The following is a 26,480-nucleotide window of genomic DNA, read 5'->3' on the forward strand; positions in this document are numbered from 1 at the left end:
GTCTGCATTCAGATCTCTGTGAGCAAGTGGCACCCTCTAGCGGTCTGGAGGACATTTTCCGTTGTCCATTATACCACTTTAATACAGAATTTAACAGGGGTTTTGTTCCTTTGGTTTAAACTTTTTTTCGATGAGGTGGTTGACATTTCTGTGGAATTTCCCAACATATGCATAGTATGAATTTGTAATGTTCTATCATATACAGTACATACGTGCAAAATGTGAGTTCTGTTGTTTTGAACTGCACAACAGAAGTGCCAAACATTTTTAGAAGTACAAAATAACCTTTTTTCATATCAATCATCAATTTATCATATTTAGTTACTTCATCTTTTTATCTTCTATTTATCTTTTATTGTGGCTCTCTTTAAAATTTGGCCTGTCATGTGTTCAACAGATCCAATCCATGTTCAATGGAAATTATTTATTGTTCGAACAAAAGCTTTTGTTGCTCTTTGTACATTTTAAAAACATAATTCCTGAGCAAAACAGTGATCTGATGACAAAATAAGGTAAGTGGCAAAATATCGGTATCGGCCTATGAATTTTTGTTAAAATCAGTATCATTTCAGCTAAACATTTCATATCATAGCATCCCTAGTTTCTAGGGAGAGTGATTCAATTGCGTCATTCATAGTCTGTTATGGGAGTGGGCGGTCGCTGCAGAGCTCTTTTGGCACGCTTTTTCACCACAGTTCTCTGATTGGTTGATCTATCTTCAGGATTCTGGGTAGTGTAGTTCTTCACCAGGAATTTGTCTATTAAATGTGATTTTTTTATTTTTTTTTTAAACAAAGTTGAAATAACATGGTTTCAACAGAAGCATACACCATCAATTAACAACCTAGGAGCTCACGGTAGGTCTGTCTTTAAGGTTTTATAAGTTATCATTAATAATCGATTACCCTGTGGAGAAAATGAATGGGAATTTTGCTTCCAGAACCAGACTGATGATAATCTTGAACATAGAAATGGTAATTTAGCATTTTTAGACTTTTATGTACAAATGTATGTAAGTATGTGTGCTGTGCATTTTAAGTTGCTGCTATTCTCTATTCTTTAGTTTTTTGTATTTAACTATGGTAAATGTGGTAAAACACTCACGTTCCCTCTCTGTCTATAGGAGATAGATGGGAAAGCTCTGATGTTACTGCGGAGTGACATGGTGATGAAGTACATGGGGCTGAAACTCGGACCGGCGCTCAAACTCTGTCATCACATCGAGAGACTGAAACAAGGCAAACAGTGAAGACGCAAACACAAACCTTACTGGATTAGATGAAGAATCTAACCTCCGTACCAACACACGCTGCATACAGACGCACAGCAGAGGGCTGATGGAAAACGGCAATTCAACTGATCAGAGGGCTTCGGAACACACTACACCACCGGACTTTCTCTCCATAAACACACACTCTCTGTCAAGGTTTATATTCTTTTTATCCTTTACCAGAGTGGACCGATGCTTTGAGGAACATTTGTGCAACGCTCTGGGAATGTTTTCACGAGACTATTTTACCCCCGAGATCGTCAAATGGATAGGAAGTCCAGAGCGCAGGAGTGTTGAAGCGTCTGAGTCAGTATCGCCTTAAAGATGTAGACGCTTCACGGGGCGATTATCTCATCGATGGTGATCAATTATGAGTTGAATGTGCGATATTTATCTCTCTACCTCCCTGTGATGTCATCATGCGAGTCCACACCTGTTGTGGGCATTGTTTCTGGAAAAACTCAAAGCCTTGTTCATTTTTAAAATATCTTCAAGTCTCATTTTGAACCCTGAGAAATGTGTTTGTGTATTTAGGTCACATAATGGTGTCACGAATTTACAGAGGACAAAACGTTCTCCAGTTGACGTGAAATTATACGTCATGTTTTTCAATGGATCGATTGTGTAAACCAATGGAAAGGGCTTGAGGGATTTTTGGTCAAAGATGAAGTAACTGAATGTAAGCAGGTGAATCCTTTGTGACATTGTTTTCAATCCACAAAACCTTGTCAGAAAGACGTTTAAGTTGACTTCTTTTAAGTCTATCATGCTCCCCATCATGCTAGTAACTCGAAGCCAATGAAAATATTTTGCATTTTTTTTTTTTTTTTTTTTTAATTAACATAATTTCATCGTCAGCCATGTGTTCAAGTCAAGTCTAATGGGAAAGAAATGAGGGTACCACACCCTGTATAGGTGAATCTCAACATGCATAATCCAAAAGAAGAAGGAAAAAAACGTAACACTTTACAATAAGGTTGTATTCATTAGCATTAGTTAACTACATTAGTTTTACAGCACTTTTTAATCTTGTTTAATGTTAGATTTAACATATACTAATACATTTTTTTAATTAAAAGTTGTACGTTAACATTAGTTTATGCATTATGAACTAACATGAACTAATAATTATGTTGGCTTGACAAAGCCAGCATACTGATATTCTACAGACTTGTTTTAGGGTTTTTACAGAATCCCTAAACCAAGACACAAATTATCAATTGTAACTCCTCCTAGAGCTTTTAAGCTACATCCACCAAACTTGGCACCGACCTTCAGACTGTTCTGACGCTGGTTGCTATGTATTTTCTAACTGATCGGACTTACGGTTTTCCCATAACGGATAATGGAAATCCCCCAAATCCCATAGACTTACTTTAACACAATGTTCAAAAGACTCCAACAGTCTCTCTAAGGCCTGTGTAACCTTTCAACTTCAAACTCTAAAAACTAAACATCAAAGTCTTGACAAACTTCACTTATCTAGATAACAATTGTATTTCGCTAAATTAAAATGAACTACGATTAAGGCTGTAAAATATATTAACCATTGTTAGTCCATGATACCTAATGCATTTACTAATTTTAACAAATAGAACCTAACTGTAAAATGTTACCAAAAAAACATCATATTTGAAACCTAATTTCAGAAACAGTATGATGTTGTGCATTGCAACATTATTTTCCAAGCAAATTAGCACATTTTCCACATTTTCTCATTACTGAAATGCATCCAGGCGTTTTACTTTTGAGGATTTTCTGAATTCTCTTTATTTTTAATAGTGATTCTCATTAGATTTTCATTATGTCAAGTAATTCAGATACTCAAGCCTATTTCTAGGACCGTTTACATTCTTTGTATTCTGACATTATTTTCTTCAAAATTAGGCATGTTTATGACCCCCGTCCCATTCTCATGTGATGATATATCTAAATTATCTACAGTGCAAGAAAAAGTATGTGAACCCTTTGGGATTATCTGGTTTTCTGCATGAATTGGTCAAAATGTGATCTCATATTCATCAAAGTCACAATGTGCTTAATCTAACAACACACAAACAATTATTATCTTTCATTTATTTATTGAACGCATCCCATTAAACAATCACAGTGCTGTGGAAAAAGTAAGTGAACCCTTGTATTTAATAACTGGGCGTTCCTTCTTTGGCAGCAATAACCTCAACCAAGCGTTTCTGGATTAGACCTGCACAACGTTCAGAAGGAATTTTGGACCATTCTTCCTTACAGAACTGCTTCAGCTCAGCCATATTCTTAGGATGTCTGGTGTGAACGGCTCTCTTGAGGTCACTCCACAGCATCTTTATTGGGTAAAGGTCTGGGCTCTGACTGGGCCACTCCAAAAGGTGGATTTTCTTTTTTTGAAGCCATTCTGTAGTGGATTTACTTCGATGTTTAGGGTCATTGTCCTGCTGCATCACCCAACTTCTACTGAGCTTCAGCTGGAGCACAGACACCCTGATATTATCCTGTAGGATATCTTGATAAACTTGGGAATTCATTTTTCCCTCGATGATGGCAAGCGGTCCAGTCCCCGAAGCAGCAAAGCAGCCCCAGATCATGATGTCCCCTCCGCCATACTTCACCGTTGGGATGATGTTTTCATGTTGGTATACGGTGCCCTTTTTACATCATACGTAGTGCTGCATGTTCTTCCCAAACAACTCAACCTTAGTTTCATCAGTCCACAAAACATTTTCCCAGTAGCGTTGTGGAGTGTCAAGGTGGTCTTTGGCAAACTTCAGGTGCACATCAGTGTTTTTGTTGGAAAGCAGCAGCTTCCTTCGTGGTGTCCTGCCATTGACACCATGCCTGTTTAATGTTTTCCATATAGTAGACTCATGAACAGAGATGTTAAACAGTTCCAATGATTCCTTCAAGTCTTTATCTGTCACTTTAGGGTTCATTTTTACCTCATTGAGCATTCTGTGGTGTGCCCTTTGAGTCATCTTGGCTGGACGGCCACTTCTAGGGAGAGTACCCACAGTACTAAATCATCTCCATTTATAGACAATTTGTCTAACTGTGGACGGATGAATATCTAAACTCTTCAAGATAACTTTGTAACCCTTTCCAGCTTCATGCAAAGCAACAATTCTTGATCGTGGGTCGTCTTAAGATTTTTTTTTTTTTGTGAGGCGTGGTCCACGTTAGCAGATGCCTCTTGTGAATAGCAAGTCAAAGTAGCTCTTACTCACACCTCCAACCTCGCTTCATTAATTGGATGTCAGGTTTGCCAGCTCCTGACTCTAATTAGTTTTTTTGTCGTCTTTAGCCTAGGGATTCACTTACTTTTTCCAACAGCACTATAAATGGGATGTGTTCAGTAAAGACATTAAATATTATAATTGTTTGTGTGTTGTTAGATTAAGCATATTGTGACTTTAATGAAGATGAGATCACATTTTATGACCAATTAATGCAGAAAACCAGATAATTCCAAAGGGTTCACATACTTTTTCTAGCCACTGTAAATTATATTGTATTTAAATAAATTATAAATAAATCTAGTTAACAACTGTATTTCTATAAATTGACATTAACTAAGATTAATGCAGGAAAATATATAATCCATTGTTAGTCCATGAAATCGAATGCATTGCAACATTATTTTCCAAACAATTCAGCACATTTTCCACAGTTTCTCATTACTGAAATGCATCGACATTTTACTTTTGAGGATTTTCTGAATTCTCTTTATTCTCAATAGTGATTCTTATTAGATATTCATCATTGCAAGTAATTTTTTACTTTATTAAAGTAAATAATAAATAAAATGTAAACATTTAAATACAATCTAATTTATATCATTGAAATGTTATGGGGGTCTTAAATATGCTTAATTGTGATGAAAATGTCACAGTGTGAATGGTCCTAGAAATAGGCTTGATTTTCTGTTTGCAAAATAAAATGTTTTATTTCTTTCTTTTGATTTGAGGGTGAAAACTGAAATGTTCTTGACTGGTTTTATGAGATTCACATATAGGCAAGTCTTGAAACAAGTAAATCACACCACTTGTAGTTCTAAATTGAAATGTTTAGTGCAGGTTTAATTTAAACAGGATGATTTTCTGCTTTGAAAAACGTCAGATATAAATTTTAATAATGTCTTTCATAGTGTTATATAACTAATAGCAGACTCTTTTTTTGTGTGTGTGCGCTGTCTTTGTCATCTATCGCTTTTTATTTTCCTGCCCTTCAGTTTTTTTCCAACTCTCTTGAGTTTGGTCTTCAAGTGTCCCGAGTATCAATGTTCCAGAACATTCTGAGGAGTTCAGGGATAATTTTGTTTGAGTTGGCATCAGTTTTGTTACAGAAACTTTAAACGTGTTACTGGGTGTTGCAAAGTCAGAGTTAAATCGCTGTATGCCGATAACCTGTTAGACATCCACTTCAGTTACAGAACAGTATTCAAGAGACATGGATAAATGGGGAAATAGTATGTGGTTCAGTAATTAATTGAAAGTGCTCTCATCTGTGTCTAACCCTGTTCATTTCAATTTCAATTTCAATTAAATGTCACTGAACTATTACAGAAATGTCACTAAAATGGTGAACGTTTGGTTAAATATGAATGCCAGTGAAAATGGTCAGCTTTCTCTTGACGTTTGTGTGACATTTTGCTATAATTCTCAATGATAGACAAGTCTTCAGTGGTATAATATGGGTTTAACCATAAAACTCAGCTACAGCAATGTACATTTTTGTAGAGAAGAAATATTTTAAGCTAAACATGTTGTATACGGTGGCGGGAGATGTGCGAATGCATTTCGGTCTTGTCGTTGAATATACCTACTGCCTTTCGTCGCTTTTTACCAGGAGGAAATATCCATTTTAAATAACTTCATACAAATTGCCTTGCTTTACTTTTAAGACTTCTCAGGTTTCTTTTGTAACGTAGCATTTCAAGTTAGTCGTGAATGTGACCGTCTATACTTTTTAGATTCCTTGTTGATCTTTTTGTTTCTTTGTAAAGAAGAAAATGTATTCGTAATGTTGTGCCATATAGACGATTCATCAAATGATTGGATACCAATTCTTGTCAAAGCATAAGAAAAATACACTTGATACCAGATACATTTTTAATCATGAATTTTTAAAGGCAATGCATTCTTCACGTACACATTTCCAACATTTTAAATAATACAAATAATAAATAAATAATTTAAAACACGACCAGCCTTTTTTGCGTTCTTTTATCCATTCAGTTGTTTACAAAAGTTCATGATAGAAAACGTTTGATACTTAAATTTCAGTACCTATAAAAGTTCTCTGACACATTAATTCACATCATAGAAACAGTCGTGGTTTATTCATAAACTGGTACTCATGCCGAAGGTCATCGTTTCTAGTGGAGATATGGGAAAATGTGAGACTAAATCACATGCTGGAAAATGATTTAAGGCTTTAACACACACACACAATTCAGTACTGACATCGAGACAAGTAAAATTGCACAGCAGTTCATAGAAAGTATTTAGTAGTAAAGCGAACATGAAATTTCTTAATCGTTTTGTGCACAATTCATCATTGCATGTTTTTCCAAAGTGTAATTCTTATAATCTTTTATCAAAATGTAATAACATACTCCACCTGTGAAACAACTGTCCTTTTCAGATGATATCACCAAGCACTCTTACTTTTTCAGCCCCTCCAATCACATGGCTGCATTCTGGTATGTACCGCCCACTTTTCACAATCTAATCTATTTCTGATGGATAAACTCAAATCAAACTTTTTTCTCATTGAATATCATGTTTCACTCATCACATTGTGGAAATAAAATGGGTTGCGAACAATATTTCACCTCAGCTTTAACCGTATAATCCCAACATTTAATTGTACTGTCAAAAAATGGTTAATTTATTGAAGTTGATGATGATACTTCAGAATATTCAACATTTAATAAGGCGCCTTCCTGGAATTCCATTAAATAAACATGGCTGCCTATATTTATCGGCCAATTAATGACTAAATTAAAACCATCGGCAACTTGGTTTTTAGCATAAAAACGCCGATATGAAAAACAGATGGTTTATTTACAATTAATTAATAACACACTTTGTAAAAACTCTTTGAATTTAAATGCAAAATCCAGAAATAATGATAGCCACAGAGTATAAAAGGGTTGGTGCTCCTAAGAACATGTAATATATTAAAAAATGTTTGTCTCGCTCTCACAATAATGAGGAAAAACCGTCATTACAGACGTGATGTTTGTGAAAGCGACACTTACCTATACAGGATGAGATAAAACCCTCCGAAACACTTTGAAACCAGCAAACTTTGACTTCTGAGACATTGGTACGATTGATTAAGATTGAAATCCTAATATGGTCCTGTGTGATTACAAATAGATTAAAAATAGACTTCAGTCAGCATTGTGTAAGCAAGCGGCACCCTCTAGCGGTCTGGATGGCATTTTCCATTATCCATTAAACCACGATAGAACTTAAAAGGGCATTTTGCTCCTTTGGTAACTTTTTATTTTTCCATGATGTGGTTAACATTTCTGTGGAATTGCCCAACATATGTATAATATGAATGTGTGCTGTTCTATTATACTGTATACAGTACAAACATGTCAAATGTGAGTTCTGTTGTTTTGAACTGCAAAAACTGAAGTGAAAATTTGCTAGAAGTACAAAATAACTTTTTTTCATATCAATCATCATGTTATCAAATTTTGTTATATTTTCTTTTTATCTTCTATTTATCTCTCATTGTGGCTCTCTTTAAATTGTTGGTCTATCATGTGTTCAACAGATCCAATTCATGTTCAGTGGAAATCATTTGTTGTTAGGACAGACGTTTTGTACCTCTCTGTACATTTTAAAAACATAATTTCTGAGCAAAACATTGTTAAATATCGGTATCAGTATCGGCCAATAGTTTTTTGTTAAAATCGGTATCGGCCAAAAATGTTCATATCAGTGCATCCCTACGAGAAAGCACATTACATACTGATATGTCAAATAAATCCTGCCTCATTATTTTCATTGTTTTAGAGTATTCTGAAAGTTTAGTTTCTCTAGTGTGTAAGGGAAACAGTTGCTTCTCATCTGGGCATATCCAAAAACACTTTAAAATGTTACATGAAATGTTGATCTGTTAACTAATCAGGCTCATCTAGACTTGGCCGTACTCAACGATCAAAGGTTCAAAGCTAAGCACTGGTAGTTTCTCTGTCGATATGTCCTTATGCGTGGAGTCAACATGCTGATGTGCATTTGATAATAAGCAATAAATTCTAGTTTATATATATAAACTCAAGCGTGTAACTTTGAAATGTAATGCGTTTCCTGTGGAATAAAATATGATTTGCTGACCTTCTAAGGTCACTCATGCTTGTCAGATAATTGTAGGGAGTTTGATGAAATGCCCTTGGGGCTAATTTGTCTGAGTTAGCTTATGGTAGTATGTGATCTTGGGCCTGTCAGTGGTAACAGGGTTTTAACTAGTTGGACGCTAAACTGACTGGGTAGATCAGAAGGTTAATGAGAGGGTGGAAACATGTGGTTTGATACACACCCAAAGAATGTCAATCAAACCCCCAGTCAAATGAAAATATAATCATATAACCACCTAGAAGCAACAAGAGCACGAAAATACTGTTATGGCTGTGTTCGAAATGGAATATTGTGGCATACTGCAGAGTATACACTGTATACTGCCTACTATTTTTTAATATCATGTGAAACAACGCGTTATGTAACAAAAATCTTTAAACAGTCGTATGCCACGTTATTGTCACATGACCATATGTTGCAGGTTTCTTTGTTACGAGTGAAACTCGTCAGAGCACCATCAGCACCCACTTTTAAGGAGGCTTTTTGACCACAGGTTTTAACAGAAGTTTTAACTTTTTATAAAAGTGCTTTTATAAAATTATAAGCTTCACATTTCTGCCTTTAAACCCTCAAAAAATTGGCCTCATTAGATTCCATTGTAAGTGCCTCATTGTAACCTTGATTTTTGCCTCTTTTCTTTTTTTTTTGGCAATTAAATTTGTTTACTTTTTTTTTTGTTTAAGTCTAAATTATGCCACAAATGCTGTCGATTGAGCTTATCTTGAATAATCAATCGCCTGCACAACCTACATGACATCAGCGGAAAAGGAAAGTGAACAAAGAGGTGGACATTACGAAGACAAACCTTTGTTTTCTTTGGAATAACATGCACTGATGAATTGTGCACAATATGATACATAGTACATAGTGTCAATTTTGATCTCATGTTGACTTTAAGACAAAAGAATAGATTGTAAGAAAATAAATTAATGATTTATTGATTACATTTTGTTTGCTAAGGGGTAGACACTTTGAAGATAGGAATTTGTGCAGAACTTTAGTATATTCACGCAACTGTCTGACAACAGCCTAAAAAACTGGCTTTTGGATGAGCCCACAACCTTAACAAAGCACTAATAAGCAATTTAACACAGATTTGCTGGAGTTAAGGGCGAGCCCCTGATGATTATTTAGTTTTAATTTAGACAGGGCAGGCAGGGGAGACTTTCTACCCCCCTAAAGAGAAGATGATGAAAACTATATTTTGTTGCTACTGACAACCATTTTCTCCAATCATCCGACTTGATGAAAGTGAGGTCTGCACTTTGCCAAGTCATTATCAGGCTGCCATGCTAAATGAAAACCCCTCCTCTTCTTCAAAGAGCACGCTTTGCTTCAGTGGCCCACTGATTAATACAGTGATTAGGGGAGTAAAAGGTCACAGTTCCCTTCTACAGTTCATTTAGACAAAAAAAAAAAATAAATAAATACGAGTGTTCTTGTGTTTGGAGTGTAAACCGCAGAGGACAGCAAGAATTAGCATGTTGGCAAGACAAGAATCTGTCAGTACTATACATTGTTTCTTGTGAAAAACCCATGACTGCTGGCCAGGATTCAAAACAGATTTCATGCATATTAATGCCAATGCAGATTAAGTATTATGAATAATACATGAGGATGTGTGGGCAAACTCAAAATGCATATTTGAGGAAATGGTTCTGGCATTATTGCAGGAAATGCTAAAGAATATCAGTAGTAGTGCAGTTTGGCCAATTCTGATTCCTTCCTTCATTTGGAGCATTCTTTATCCTGTTTACTTCTTGTGATTGCTTTATAATGAATGAATCAAATGGCTAACAACAGACCAGATGCAGCCCACATTGATCTAAATCATTTGGACATCTTAGAGAATATCTTAAGCCTTATTTCATCCACGAATGCCTTTAGCATCAGCAATCCCTGGTTCTCTCTGTATCTCAATGTCAGTTTTCTTTCACAATCTCAGTAGCTCGTCCTTTGCTTATATCCTTGATTTCTCCTTCTCACTCTGCATGTGAGAGTATGTGTTATTTTCTTGGAAGAAACGCAGCCAGTCTTTGCTTTTTTATGGGCAGTATATGAATCTCCTGGGAGCTCACTTTCTTCACTTTGATGCCTCTGTTTTTGGGGATTTTTTTGAGTTGGTCACTGGATTCTCTTCGCTGGTCACCATGGACCCTGGGCAGAGCTGCGAATGCCCCCTGACTGGCATCACGTTTGATGGAGAAGTTCTTTGTAGAAACCCCTGACAATCCCTTTAGCTTGCTACAGAAAATGGCAGGCATCGCATCTTTGACTGACACAATAACTTTGGCAGTCTGCGACGTGCTGACAATCTCGATATTACCACTTCCACCAAGGGCAGATTCATGTACCGCCCCAGCCATTGCACTACTGTGGCCACTGTCTACCACCCATTTGTGCTGTCGACTGAACTCCAGAGACGCCAGACCACTTAGCAGCTTGGTATCTAGTTTAGGGGTGCAGTCTGCCGGCCGGAGAACCCCAAGAGCCAAAGCCCCACTGCTGAAATTGTCCCCAATGTGGCACACTCTCTCCCGTTCAGGGGCCAACGGCCCATATGTGCTATATGACTGGATGCATGTTTTTCTTATACTAGGCACAGACAAATCAAGGACGCTGTCTTGCTGAAATGGTTGGACCCCTTGTGGACTCTGAACATGCATTGATGTTTGAGGCGCTCTAAAGGATAAGTCTAGCACTTCCCCGTCTATCACTACAGGGGATGAGGAAGAAGGAAGAGGTGGTTGGACAAATACCATTTCCTTGCCAGATAATGTCAAGTGAGGGGAAATGTCACTGGGGGAAGTCTGTGTACTTTTGCTCAAAGTACAAGTTGATTTATGGGAGTCTACATCTACCTTGGATTCCTTGCATGTAGAAACAGGTACTGGGATTGGTACTGGGATTGGAAGAGGTACTGGAAGTGGGATAACAATGGGATAGGGGACAAGCAGGGTGGCCGGAGGCACCAGAGAGGCTAATGGGGAGCTGTAGGTGTGTGAGATAGGGGGAGGAGGAAGAAAAGCAGAGGCAAGGTCTACTTGAGGGGAAGACACTGGGTGACAAGTAGGTGAAGAGTTTCCTTGGCCAGGGAAGAGATCCTGCAAGATTGCAGCAAAATTAGGGTTCTGAAGGAGAGTCAATAGACTAGTATCCAACACTGGACCTTTCTGGTCCAGAACTGGAGGTGGACCAAAAGCAAGGGAAGGGTTCTGGCATAGGACGTTGTTTGGAAGGGAAATTGCAGGACAGGTGGTAGTTTGTTGAAGTAATTGAGGATTCAGATGTTGGAAGACTTGTTGTTCCAGGACTAGGGGCAGGGACACAGGACCCTGGCTGGTCATCAGATACGAAGTTGCCCCTGATTGTCCAACTTGAGGGGCAGCTGGGCCAGCAAGTATAGGCAGCACCACTGGATTCTCGCCCAAGCAGATTGGCTGAAGGAGAGTTGTTGCGACTTTCAGGGCAACACTGTTTGGAGACTCAGCGGCAGGGGTCACCACTGGGGCAGCCTGTAGTGTTAGCAGGGGTGTGAGGGATCGTTTTGTGATGGTGGGAGAGCTTACATTCCATGTCTCAGTTGGGATTATTGGAGTGGTCTTACTTTCCAGCTTCCCAACTGGACCAGCTGTGGTGGCAACACTGTTAGAGACCTCCTCCTGAGGGTTTGGCATTTCTACGGCTGCAGAATCTTTATAAGGTTCTTCCATCATGTCTTGTTTATGCTATTCTTTTTCAGATGCTGTAAGAAGAGGATTCCATGGTTTTCTTCAGTTCAGTTGGGAGGCCAAACCCTGCAATGCCAAATGGAAGAGGATTAGTGGTTGGCAGCAAATTTTGTTAGTGTAACTGTTTGCTCTAAAATGCAACAAATTAGAATTAACTGTTAGCAGTCAACATATTAACTGCTGGTATACCTTTTATGAATGATAGAATTGTAATTTTTGGGTGAAATATCCTTTTAATTGATTGTATTCTTACATGTTCTCTACAATTTAATCGCCAAAGCTAACAAGGCACCAAGGAGATATTGTTTCCTTCCCTTCTAAAAGTTCAACCATATGTGTTTTTCCCATAGAGGGCTGTAAGCTTTCAGAATGATGTTAGGACACTACAGTGGAATCACAGACACAAAGACAGAATTATGGTAGACACCAGAAGTGCGTTTACAAAGACTGAAAGACTTTCACACAGATAGACGACTGTGATTGCCTGGGAGTAGAGCAAAGAGAGCACAGGGGAGGACTGAATGAAATTACGTTGCAGAGTCCCTGGGTTTATTTGTTTATGAGCTAGCGTTAGCATGGAGTTTATTACACAAAATGCTGCCAAGACTATGAAGTGAACCTCCCTCTGGCAAACATAGAGAGACGAGAGAGAATGCCAGAAAGACTCAAGTACCTTGAAGGAAGAGAGAAATAAAATGAAAATAAAAAGGGGGAGGGAAATAAAAATGGGATGACAGAAAGAGAAGAAGCAAAACAGAAGAGGGGAGGAAAAATATAAGGAAAAAGATAGATCAGACGACATGCAAAAACCGCAAACAATCTTTCAAAGAAATTGCTTTGACAGCACCAAATTTCTGGTCTGTATTAGGTACCCAGTAAATATTCCAACAATTAAATGCTAAGAGGAAGCAGAATGCAAGAATAGACCTGAAATCACACTACAATCACATTTGTGGCTCCTTCCACAAATATGGTACACCTTTCCCATGAAATTTTTTTAAGGTATTAGCACATTTTGATGTTTATTGGTAGAAAATTACAAAATCTTTTTGTAACAGGTAACGTCATATAAAACGAATAGATAATAAAACAGCTCATGTAATATTTAGTTTGACTTCCTGAGGTTGACAATCAACACTTTATGAATGCCATGCTGATGAAGGCTGCAGACAGGCTCATGCTAGCGCAGCAAGCTAAGCACAGCTGTCTTATCTGCTTTTTCTTCAGGCAAGCGGCGAAACAAAGTCAAGCTGCCAGCTGATTTAGGACCAGTTGTGTCCCAGAATGATTTTCAATGCTGCTTCTACAGCCCTGAATTTCCAAGGCGGGAGAACAGTGGAAACAGAGAAGGAAAGAGACAACCTCAACATGTCTGCTCTTCTCTGATTACTCCTGACAGTATTTCAATGACTCTCACTCACTGACTGCTGCTGATCCCAGATCAACATTCTATTGCAGAATTCCTTGTTTTCTGGCTGTTTGGAATAGCATACTACCACACTACTTTTACTGCAGTATGGATAGGCCCTGGGTGAGAAATGGCCCTGTTGGCACCCCCCTTTTTGTGGCGCCCATATGCATTACATACATTGCATATATAGTTTTTGCACCTCTGGGCTTACCTCAGTACAGAAGCCATTTAAAGGCATTTAAGTGTTTAAAAACTGCCATTGCAAATGTTTACTACAGTCATATATGGCACTTAGATGAGGCTTAGCTTTATTAGAATGAAATGTGACTGAAAGTATAAAGTTTTACTCTCAAAGCTGATACTTGGCTGGCAGAACAGCAATGTTTGCATGACAGTGAGAGGTCAAAGTTGTTTTGAAGTTCCAAGAGTGTAAATTTGATTCAGTGTGAATCCACAGTGTCTGTGAGAATCTTCAGATTTCCATATACAAAATGCACTGAAAACTAAAAGTAAAAAAAGAAATGATTATTAATATTATTTTATTTAATTCAATACAGAAAAGTATCACTGAAATAGTTTCGTCTAATTCAAAATGTACTATTATGCCCTAAGTTTGTTTTTGCTTAGCAACATGCTAATGTCAAACTCTATAGAGCGCAACAGTTTGGTTCCAGAAGTAAAAATCCCATAATTTTTTTTTCATAGACAAATTCATTTTCTACGATAACTTATAAACCATTAAAGATAGCCCTAACTTGAGCTCTGAGGTTGTTCATCAATGGTGTATGCCTCTATTGAAGCCATCCATCTGCATTATTTCAACTCCACTGTTTAAAAATCGTGTTTGATGGTGGAGTTCATGGTAAACAACTACATTACCAATGGTCCAGCAGAGAAAGCTTCACCAATCAGAGAACCACGGCCAACCAAGCCTGCGAAACATGCCTCAGTGCAACCGCCCACTCCCATGATGCAATGTGAATGACGTTATCAAATTGTTGTCTCTTCACCCTTAAATTACTTATCTATTTGTACATATCAGAATATTTAGCAATAAACATAAAATATACTGTTTCTGTACTTATAATCAACAACCTAAAATCAATAGTTTTATATATTACCATCGTTTTTTTATTCAATGACTTCATTTGCAATGCTTCATGGGATTTTTGGTCTTTTTTTACACTAAATATTTTTGTTAGATTTCTCGGAAAACAAGACAAAATATCTTATGAAATTTTGCTTCTCAAGTAAATGTCTCTTTTTTTAAGAATGTTTAGATATATTTACTGGAAAAAAAGAAAACAACAAAAATTCATTCAGATTTTTTTGCACTAGTGGTGAAAGTGTCTAACATTCTTCCTAATATCTCATTGTGCATTCCACAGAAGAAAATCATATGGGTTTGGAACAACAAGAGGATGATTAAATGATGACAGAATTTTCATTTGTGGGTAAACTATCCCTTTAAATGTCTTCACTATACAGTGTTGAGTAACATCACATCTGTGAGGTGAAATTGTTGTTTTACCCATCAGTCTTAGCGCAAACATGTCTTTAATTTAACATTAGTCTCTGCATTCTCCACGCCAAAGACACCAAATGATGTCATGAATAACTTGGCATGTTTGTCTTTGGAAAACAAACACATGCTTCAAATGCTACCCAATTACGATCTGTGAGGGCCAACGGCCAACAACTTGGTAATAAATCCTGAGCGTGAATAAAAGTCGATAAATTACAATCTACAATTGGAGAGCCAACAAGGTGGCTCGCCAAACCCTTGGTATGATTTGTTTCTAAGATACTGCATTCCAGATGGGCCTGCTCTGGGCCAATGGATTCCTACATTGTGAGACAGTTAATGCAAACAGCATTTACAGAGGCAGAAGTGAGTGTGTGTTGACTTGGGCAGGTGAGAATACTCAGTTTTGAATACTACATCAGGGCTGAAACAGTACAGCAACTTAAGCACAAAAATAAAGCCACCAAATAAACTGTCTGCCATTTGAAATGTCATACAACAACCTTGCTCTAATGTGATTCTTGGTTCAATTTGGCCAAGAACGTCACATCACATCACAGTTTGGACAAAGCACGGGTGTCGCACATAGAAAAAGTCAACCCTGATGAGATTTAAGATGGGTGAGTTTTTCTCTCCAATAAAGATAAATCATTTTGAAGGGATAATAAATCGTTATTGGTGCCAGACGGGCTGGTTTAAGTATTTCTGTAACTGCTGATCTCCTGGGATTTTCACACACAACAGTCTCTAGAATTTACTCTGAATGGTGCCAAAAACAAAAATATCCAGTGAGCGGCAGTTCTGTGGACGGAAATGCCATGCTGATGAGAGAGGTCAACAAAGAATGGCCAGACTGGTTCGAACTGACAAAGTCTACGGTAACTCAGATAACTGCTCTGTACAATTGTGGTGAGAAGAATATAATCTCAGAATGCTATTCTGAGATGCGGGTTGGTGCTGTTTTGGCGGCACGAGGGGGACCTACACAATATTAGGCAGGTGGTTTTAATGTTGTGGCTGATCGGTGTGTGTGTGTGTGTATATATATATATATATATATATACACACACACACACACACACACACACACTACTGGTCAAAAGTTATTTTAGAATAATAGTAGAGTCATCAAAACTATGGAATAACATAAATGGAACTATGGGAATTATGTTGTGACTAAACAAAATCCAAAATAAATCAAAACTGTGTTATATTTTAGTATCTTCAAAGTAGTCACCCTTTGCCTAGAATTTGCAGACATGTACTCTTGACATTTTCTCAACCAACTTCTTGAGGTATCACCCTGGGATGCTTTTTAAACAGTATTGAAGGAGTTCCCATCTATGTTGGGCACTTATTGGCTGCTTTTCTTTATTATTTGGTCCAAGCCATCAATTTCAAAAACGTTTTTTTTTAATTACATTTTAGTTTTTTTAATGAAATAAATTAATATGCTGGCACAATTATATTTTTGTCTACAAAAATAATTTCAAACATTCAAGCATACGCCTTCAGATCAAAAGATTTTTAAGATCATGAGAAACATTTCAGTCAAGTGTTTCAAGGTTTTGACTGGTAGTGTGTGTGTGTGTGTGTATATATATATGTATATATATGTGTGTGTGTATATGTGTGTGTGTGTGTGTATATATATATATATATATATATATATATATATATATATATATATATATATACAGTTGTGCTCAAAAGTTTACATATCCTGGCAGAAATTGTGAAATTTTGGCATTGATTTTGAAAATATGACTGACCATCCAAAATCTTTTATTTAAGGATAGTGATCATATGAAGCCATTTATTATCACATAGTTGTCTGGCTCCTTTTTAAATCATAATGATAACAGAAATCACCCAAATGGCCCTGATCAAAAGTTTACATACCCTTGAATGTTTGGCCTTGTTACAGACACGCAAGGTGACACACACAGGTTTAAATGGCAATTCAAGGTTAATTTCCCACACCTGTGGCTTTTTAAATTGCAATTAGTGTCTGTGTATAAATAGTCAATGAGTTTGTTAGCTCTCACGTGGATGCACTGAGCAGGCTAGATACTGAGCCATGGGGAGCAGAAAAGAACTGTCAAAAGACCTGCGTAACAAGGTAATGGAACCTTATAAAGATGGAAAAGGATATAAAAAGATATCCAAAGCCTTGAAAATGCCAGTCAGTACTGTTCAATCACTTATTAAGAAGTGGAAAATTCGGGGATCTCTTGATACCAAGCCAAGGTCAGGTAGACCAAGAAAGATTTCAGCCACAACTGCCAGAAGAATTGTTCAGGATACAAAGAAAAACCCACAGGTAACCTCAGGAGAAATACAGGCTGCTCTGGAAAAAGACAGTGTGGTTGTTTCAAGGAGCTCAATACGACGATACTTGAACAAAAATGAGCTGCATGATCGAGTTGCCAGAAAAAAGCCTTTACTGCGCCAATGCCACAAAAAAGCCCGGTTACAATATGCCCGACAACACCTTGACACGCCTCACAGCTTCTGGCACACTGTAATTTGGAGTGACGAGACCAAAATAGAGCTTTATGGTCACAACCATAAGCGCTATGTTTGGAGAGGGGTCAACAAGGCCTACAGTGAAAAGAATACCATCCCCACTGTGAAGCATGGTGGTGGCTCACTGATGTTTTGGGGGGGAGGGGTGGGGGGTGAGCTCTAAAGGCACGGGGAATCTTGTGAAAATTGATGGCAAGATGAATGCAGCATGTTATCAGAAAATACTGGAGACAATTTGCATTCTTCTGCACAAAAGCTGCACATGGGACACTCTTGGACTTTCCAGCATGACAATGACCCTAAGCACAAGGCCAAGTTGACTCTCCAGTAGTTACAGCAGAAAAAGGTGAAGGTTCTGGAGTGGCCATCACAGTCTCCTGACCTTAATATCATCAGGCCACTCTGGGGAGATCTCAAATATGTGGTTCATGCAAGACGACCAAAGACTTTGCATGACCTGGAGGCATTTTGCCAAGACGAATGGGCAGCTATACCACCTGCAAGAATTTGGGGCCTCGTAGACAACTATTACAAAAGACTGCACGCTGTCATTGATGCTAAAGGGGGCAATACACAGTATTAAGAACTAAGGGTATGCAGAATTTTGAACAGGGGTCATTTCATTTTTTTCTTTGTTGCCATGTTTTGTTTTATGATTGTGCCATTCTGTTATAACCTACAGTTGAATATGAATCCCATAAGAAATAATAGAAATGTGTTTTGCCTGCTCACTCATGTTTTCTTTAAAAAATGGTACATATATTACAAATTCTCCAAGGGTATGCAAACTTTTGAGCACAACTGTGTATATATAGCTGAAGTCAGAAATTTACTTACACTTAAGTTGAAGTCATTAAACCTAATTTTTTAACCACTCCACAGATTTCATATTAGCAAACTCTAGTTTTGGCAAGTCGTTTAGGACATCTACTTTGTGCATGACATGAGTAATTTTTCTAACAGTTGTTTACAGACAGATTGTTTCACATTTAATTGTCTATATTACAATTCCAGTGGGTCAAAAGTTTACATACACTAAGTTAACTGTGCCTTTAAGCAGCTTGGAAAATTCCAGAAAATTATGTCAAGCCAGTAGCTGTTCTAGCTTGCATGGCACCTTCCTCGTGCCTTGTGACATTAGCTCGGTCGCAAATGGGTCTTCCAAATGGACAATGACCCCAAGCATACCTCCAAAGTTGTGGCAAAATGGCTTAAGGACAACAAAGTCAAGGTATTGGAGTGGACATCACAAAGCTCTGACCTCAATCCGATAGAAAATTTGTGGGCAGAACTGAAAAAGTGTGTGCGAGCAAAGAGGCCTACAAACCTGACTCAGTTACACCAGTTCTGTCTGGAGGAATGGGCCAAAATTCCAGCAACTTATTGTGAGAAGCTTGTGGAAGACTACCCAAAACATCTGACCCAAGTTAAACAATTTAAAGGCAATGCTACCAAATACTAACAAAGTGAATGTAAACTTCTGACCCACTGGGAATGTGAAGGAATTGCGAAAAACTGAGTTTAAATGTATTTGGCCAAGGTACTATGTATATATATATATATATATATACACACACACACACACACACACATATACAGTATATTAGGGTGGGACATTTTATGTGTTTATTTCTGCGTTTAATAGTTGAATTTTTATCACATTAAAAAAAATTATACAATAATGCAGTATACACTTTTTTCACTTCCTGAACCTTCACTAATGTTTTCACCACTTCCTGTTGCTAAAATTGGCATATATAAATTTCCAGGAGGTACACGCTTGACTGCACATCCTAGCACAGAAACTGATTGTGTGGAGCAGTGCACGCTTACACATTACGTGCAACGCATGTCCCGGGCATAATAAACACGGGTGCGGATTACTGTACGAACAATGGAGACCTTTTGAAAACAAAATGAAAACCCTTTCTTTGATGGATAAATACTGATTATGTCAAAACAAAGATCCATAAAGGGTCTAACTGCTTTTGTCGAAGATTCACTGGTGTCTTCCCATAGTAAAATGGCATCCATGTGTGCTGTGGTCAGCCCCATACAGAAGGACTGAGACTTCAGAGGGGTTTATGGGTTGGGAAGTGTATCAGAAAGGCAGAAATAAGCCTGAGATGCTAAATTCAGGCAGAATTGCCTCTGGGTGTCTCTTAAATCCCAGACCGAAAGCACATGTGGTACATCCAACACCCCTTTTTTTTCCTTTGTAGTGTGCACACTTAATGCATACTCACGATCATCAAATATTCCACAAAATAAGTGTTTTAAAGCAATCTTATTTGCTATCATTACACTATCACATATGTCCAACTTTCTTGATATTGGAATCCGTTATTACAAAACAAGTAGAACTGTCAAAGGCATTCTGTGACATCATCTCACTGGACACACACTCTTTTGCTTTTCATCCAGTAAATGTACAAAAATAAATAAAGAGAAAAAAAAAACTTCATAGTACAAACACAGTATGGCACTAGATTATAATTTGATACAATGGGGGACAGAAATAGTAAAGCCACATAGAAACTGTAATGATTTAAGCGCATGCACACACTCAAAAGTTAATAGTTACATGGTGTTTACAAAAGCACCTGACCTCAGGTCAGCGATTGTGAGCGAGCATTACAGCAGCAGGCCTGTTTTATTATCCACCAGGCAAAAAAAGTGAGACTCTTCACTTAGAAAAGTAATATCACACCTCTCCAGTCCTCTCCTCTCCCTTAACTGTGGTAAAATCACTGTAAAACACAGTTTCCAGTGGTTATTGTGTGATTTTTAGAACCAGATACTGCATTAGAAGTCTGCTGATTTTTAACATCCTATCTGGCTTTAATGTTTCATCAGTTTCATTTATGACATCACTGGCACTCCAATCGCTCGGGTGATAACTAGACAACACCACCTGCTGGTTCTGCTCGCTCCAGGATCTTATCAGTCCATGAATGGTGCATTTGTGCAGGACTGCCCAGCACGAACCGAGACAGCCAGACGGGAGATGAAGATTACAGGGAGGAAAGGGGGTATACACAATGACACTTCTATCCACACATACACAAGCAGAGACCCTGATCTGAAGAGGGTGAGGTCATTTATGTTGACGTGTTGCCAAAACATTACATACATAAACACACACTCTGATAAAGATTATGGCAACAGCACAGAGATGTTTAGAGATTCCCATGACATCCTGTATGCCGCTCCCATAACCTCCCTCTGGCTGATTTATAGGTACTTGCTGAAGTGGTTTGGGTGGTTAATAGGATGTTGCTTTTCGGTTGCTAAGGTGTTCTTGGAGGTTGCTAGGGCATTGCTTTGTGGATGCTCTGGTATTCTTTGTGGTTGCTAGGCATTGCTTTGTGGTTGTAAAGGTGATTTTGGTGGTTGCTAGCATATTGCCAGATGACTGCTACAGCAGGGTGTTCTGGGTGGTAAATAGTTGTTGCTAGCTGGTTACTTGGATGCTCTGGATGGTAAATGGGGTGTTGCTAGCTGGTTGCTAAGGTATTTTTGGTGGTTGCTAGGCATTGCTTTGTGGTTGCAAAAGTGATTTTGGTGGTCGCTAGCATACAGTATTGCAAGCTGATAGTGTGCGACTTTATTTTTTATATTATTTCTGTATAATTGTTTTCAACATCTGAAGTACCTTATTTTATTGTGAATGATAAGGTGTTCTTGGTGGTTGCTAAGTTGTTGCAAGCTGATTGCTAGGGTTTTCTGGGTTGTTGCTAAGGTGTTCTAGGTGGTTACAAGGGCGTTGCTATGTAGTCACTAGGGTGTTTTTAACAGTTGCTAGGGCACTGCTATGCACTTGCTAGGCATTTGTTCTGGGTGGTTGCGAGGGAGAAAACAAAGTGGTTGCTAAAATGTTGCTTTGCGGTTACAAGGGGGTTCTGCATGGTTTCTAAGGCGTTGCAAGATGGTTGCTAAGGAGTTGTTCACTGGCCCAATTCAAAAGAGTCTTATTGCTTAGAAAAGTAATAGCACACCAATTTTCAACAAATCACATGACTGTCATTCTGCCTAATATCTCCTTTTGTGTTCCAAGGAAGAATGAAAGTAAGATGGGTTTGTAACAGCATGAAGGTGAGAAATGATGACACATTTTTGGATGAACTGTCCCTTTAAGCATAGCCACAATGCATAAACACCTCCAGCTGGTCTTGGATCAGTTGTTCAGCTCTCTGGGACGCCCCATCAGTGGTCTGTGGAGGCAAATGCTATAAATAGGTTCCACTGGGGGTGTTTTAATTAAATATGAAGTAATGCGATCTTTGTAAGGCAACTGCAGATAGGCTGCCCCTGTACATACGTTATCATTAACAGCTAAATGGCCCTCATGTACAGTAACTCAACCCACTGTTATGACAACAGGGTCAGAGGCCAATAGCAGAATCTATACTAGAAACAAAGGGACGCTCTCACAAGCATATACACTGCAGAAAACATTAAATGGATGAGACGAAACATTTTGACCGATGATGAATACTACATTACTATATCATCTGTGGGAAGGCTATGTCACAGGAAGTGAGTTGTCAGTTATGGGTTAACAACATGGTTCTCTAGCTAGGCCAGCACTAACCTGCAAAAACCAGCTTGGACTATCATCATTATCCTGTAGTTGCATTAGTTTGATCTTTAAAATTTAAAAAGATGTGTCTGCCTGAGAACGTTTTGGTCTTGAGCTTCTGCTTCATTTGAGGTTGTTTACTCCCAAATACAACATTCTTTCACTTAAACACACACACACATGTGTAATGTCACCTCCCACTGCATTATAAAAACACAGTCCAACAGACATGGGGACAGTGAGTCTGAGAGGGACATTCCTGAGTCAACTCATCTGTGGCTTAAGGCCGAAATAAGATTAAGCAACTACTGGGGAATTATATAGATTGTGCGAAACTATGAACCAATGACCCTGACAACTGTCCCCTAACTATTCACTTTTACTTTACAAATATATATGGTAAGGCTGGGCGGTATACTATAGATAAAAAGAAAATTACATCTTGATATCTTAAACTCTTTTGAGGTTATTCGAGCCTATATCTTAATATTTATGGGGAACCAATATTTTAAATCAAACGGCAAGGTATATTAAAAATGTTTAATGCAAGAAGTACAGTAAAACTCTAGTTAAAATATTCTGCATCAAACTAAACTGCATGTTTTACACTGTTTTTCGCTAAATGAACAAAAGAAAAAATACATTTATGCACCAGGGTCATTGACAAATATGTTTGTCCGAGGTGATAATAATAGGAAATCTTTTTAAAATATAGTTTGAAACACATGGGTCAAGTTCGTGGACATTTAAGATTTGTGTTTTTGTTGGTAAAACATTTACAGCATTTTCTACAAGAAATTTATTTTATGGCTTTAAAAATGTCATGTGGTGTAACCATCAAGTAAAAGGTATTAAAATAATTTCCTTGCACCTTGAATACATGAGAGTTTACACAACTTAATAATTAATTTCGAAAACGTTTTCAAACATATTTTTCAAGGTTAAATATATATGTATTAGGGATGGGACAATATGGTAATCTCACGATTCGATTCGATATACGATATCTTGATTCTCAATATAATAACACTTAAATGACAAAATATTACAGAAATGTTTTATTTTCTGAAAAAGAATTTGAGCAAAATGCTCATTATAATTTCTCCTCAATCAGGTGCAGAACAAAGAATAGAACTGAACAAAACCTGTCCTGAAAAAAGTATGTGAAAGTGTACATTTATATTTTAAGAATTTGTTTGTCAACATTATTATAATCAATATTTAACTTTGTTACATTTTGTAAAAATTCTACATTATATTAATTAATATTACCTGTATATCATTTAATGGTATATATAATAATGATATGAGCTATCACTGTTTGAAATAATGTATACAAATTACAAGTAATAACATTAAGTTTACATACATTTGTATAAGAAACACTAAAAAGGTTACTGTCACTTTAAGAGTTCAACAAGCGTCTCACAGTGTTCCGCTTCAGCGAACATTGAAGAGAATCTTCCGGTTTCTTTTGCAAATCAAGTAGTTTTCGCGGGGTTAGACCAAATGACCTGAAAAAATGTGCTGTAAAAATGTAAAAATGTTGATATTTAATGTTATGACAAAATAATGATTTGTTTTAAACTTCACACACAGTCTTGAGGTTCTGAAGTGGTTCTATCTGTTTTACTTATTTATTAAAAAAAATTGGTCACATGACAACAAAAAATAGCTACCTTAATGTTGGTTACACCACATGACTTTGATTTGGTGGATAAATTAATTTTAAATATTAATCATATTTAAAAACAAAATTGTTTCAATCCCTATTTCTTTAAATAAATAATAATAAAAGATTATTTAAAAAAACATTAACATTAAACCCCAGTAAAAATATCAAAATGACTTTGAACTTTATTTAAAAACATGTTCATCATATCAGAGGTGTATTCAAATATTTGTTTTGTGTGAATTGCATTTGTAATGTATTTTAAAATAATTTATTAGATCTGGAACCTAAAAAAAAATTTAAACATTTGAAAACATATTTGAAATTGCCCAGCCCAAATGTCATGGCTAATGTGATTAAAGATGATATATTCTCCAGTTATTATGATAATTATAAAAGTGTTAATGAATGTTGTCTTTACGATGTAAAAGCAGTTTGTTAATGAGAGTAACGTACAGTATGTGCTGATAAGTGCTCATGTGTGAATATAAGTCACGCTAATGGTAAATTTAATGAACTTAACATGATTGGTCCTTCTTTATATTTGTGTATGCGTGTGTGCAAAGGTCAAGAAAAAAATGACCTCTTTGTGACCCCTAAAGCTTTCCAGCCAGCAAAGGTGACCTAATGCTTTTAAAAGTGCACGTATGAATCCATGAGGTAGCATTGATTAGCCGAATCAACTGAACCAAGGATATAAACAACTCCTAGAATTCCACAGTTACCACGGACACCACAAAGCCCCTCATTATGATGTCACAGCCTTGTCAAGAATGCTGTAGCACTGCCATTGTTCATTTTAGAACAACATTATCATAAGACCATTAAAATCACTGTCATTGAAACAGTGACTATAATTTGATGTACTACAGTATTCAGTATCCCACACAAGGGACATCTTGAGTTACCAATCAGATTTTAAGACATTTCTGACCTCACAATCCCCACGGCATATGCATTAAACGGACTGTACACCCCAGAATTAAAAATCTAAATTCACACTTGCATATATTCAAATACACCAGATAAAAATGCGTCGCACCATGCTTGCCCAAATTAAGTCAAATTTAATTGATTCTTGCATATCTCATGACCGATCTTGTGCGACTGGACGCACCCTATTTGAATGTATGTGTAACGGTAGCCAGATGGTAGGTAGCTGTGCAGTGTGTAAACCTCACTCCCCTGGCCTCAAGAGGCGCACTAGCGACTGACACTAGAGGCTGTAGCCTTTAGCCTCCTCATTAGCATGACTGCCTCCCATGCCAGAGACCCTGGTTCGAATCCCGCTCGGAGTCGGTCAAGCAGGACCGGTTACATATGCAAGAACAAATGAGATTTGAAAGACACTTTATTGCGCCCTTTGTTGAGAATGCAAAGAGGTCTGACACATTTGGCATCACAACTATGCACAAAATTGAGCTTGCGTTGCTAGAAGCTTCTGCGTTCAAGTACTTGCGTACGCCTTTAGATTATACACAAATCGTATGGATTACTTTTACTCCTTTTTTGGAGCTTAAGAGCCCCAATCCCCATTCACTTTCATCACATGGAAAAGAGCACCGTCAACAATCTGCTAGCTAAATATCACATTTTGTGTTCCACAGAGGAACGAAAATCATATGGGTTTGGAACAAAAGGAGGGTGAGTAAATGATGACAGAATTTACATTTTTGGGCGAACTATCCCTTTAAAAGCCTGTTTTCTTTTCAGCAGCATAGTCAGTCATGAAAACCAAGCCTAAACCTTTCAAAATAACAGTTGTCCAAATTATTATTAGGCTACTATATACGACAGTGTGCCATAAATATGTGAGGAAAAATAATAAATGGATTTGTGTCCCTTAGTGGTTTAGAATTATCCTCAATGTCTCTGCGGTGCACGAATCCCTTTAAATCCTTTAAAGATGCACGAGCACCTGTGCAGCAGCCCTGTGGGTTTACTGTCTGTCACTATATACCCTATTAAACCATTATACATTATTATATAGAGAGAAAGCAATGTCCCCTCCAGTGTCAATGTGCTGATAAATCGATTTCTAAAACGCAGAAAATTGTAATAACCGTGCACTGAAATGATGTACATATTAAACAAATGCATGAGATGACAAGATCGATGATCAAACGTTACCTTTGAATAAAATATAACGTCGCTCCACAATCGTCCGTTATTTCTGGATTTTCTTTTCGTGCACTCGCTCGATCGCTGCCATAAATGACTCGGTTTTTCCTCCTAACGGGTTTGATCGTGACAGTGACACACAGCAGCGCATAAGAGACGCGAATCTTCCTCTGTGTTTGTCGGTTTATGTGGCGGATTCAGGCCTATATCGCGTATTTCACCGTAAAGAGCGACGGATGTGTCCGTGTGGCTCTTTTCTGTGGTCGTACAGC

General features: G+C 37.6%; 2 protein-coding genes across 3 annotated transcripts in view; one reads left to right on the forward strand and one right to left on the reverse strand.

Annotated features, from left to right (window-relative positions):
- The window catches only part of LOC127420306 (sex comb on midleg-like protein 2), a 39,704-nt gene extending 33,241 nt beyond the window's left edge, over window positions 1–6,463 (forward strand). For both annotated transcript variants that reach the window (XM_051662496.1, XM_051662497.1), the window contains exon 15: window positions 1,124–6,463. In XM_051662496.1, the coding sequence (XP_051518456.1) occupies window positions 1,124–1,249 (126 nt within the window). In that variant the 3' untranslated portion in view covers window positions 1,250–6,463. The remainder of the gene's footprint in view (window positions 1–1,123) is intronic.
- LOC127420312 (retinoic acid-induced protein 2-like) lies at window positions 6,356–26,473 on the reverse strand. Its single transcript, XM_051662511.1, has 2 exons — window positions 26,218–26,473; window positions 6,356–12,434 (listed from the first exon to the last, which is right to left on the reverse strand). Exon 2 carries the CDS (start codon window positions 12,351–12,353, stop codon window positions 10,644–10,646), a length of 1,710 nt encoding a protein of 569 aa, XP_051518471.1. The 5' UTR covers window positions 12,354–12,434; window positions 26,218–26,473; the 3' UTR covers window positions 6,356–10,643.
- Window positions 26,474–26,480: the final 7 nt, after the last annotated feature.

This window comes from Myxocyprinus asiaticus, chromosome 29 (assembly GCF_019703515.2).
Source record: "Myxocyprinus asiaticus isolate MX2 ecotype Aquarium Trade chromosome 29, UBuf_Myxa_2, whole genome shotgun sequence".
NCBI classification, from domain to species: domain Eukaryota; kingdom Metazoa; phylum Chordata; class Actinopteri; order Cypriniformes; family Catostomidae; genus Myxocyprinus; species Myxocyprinus asiaticus.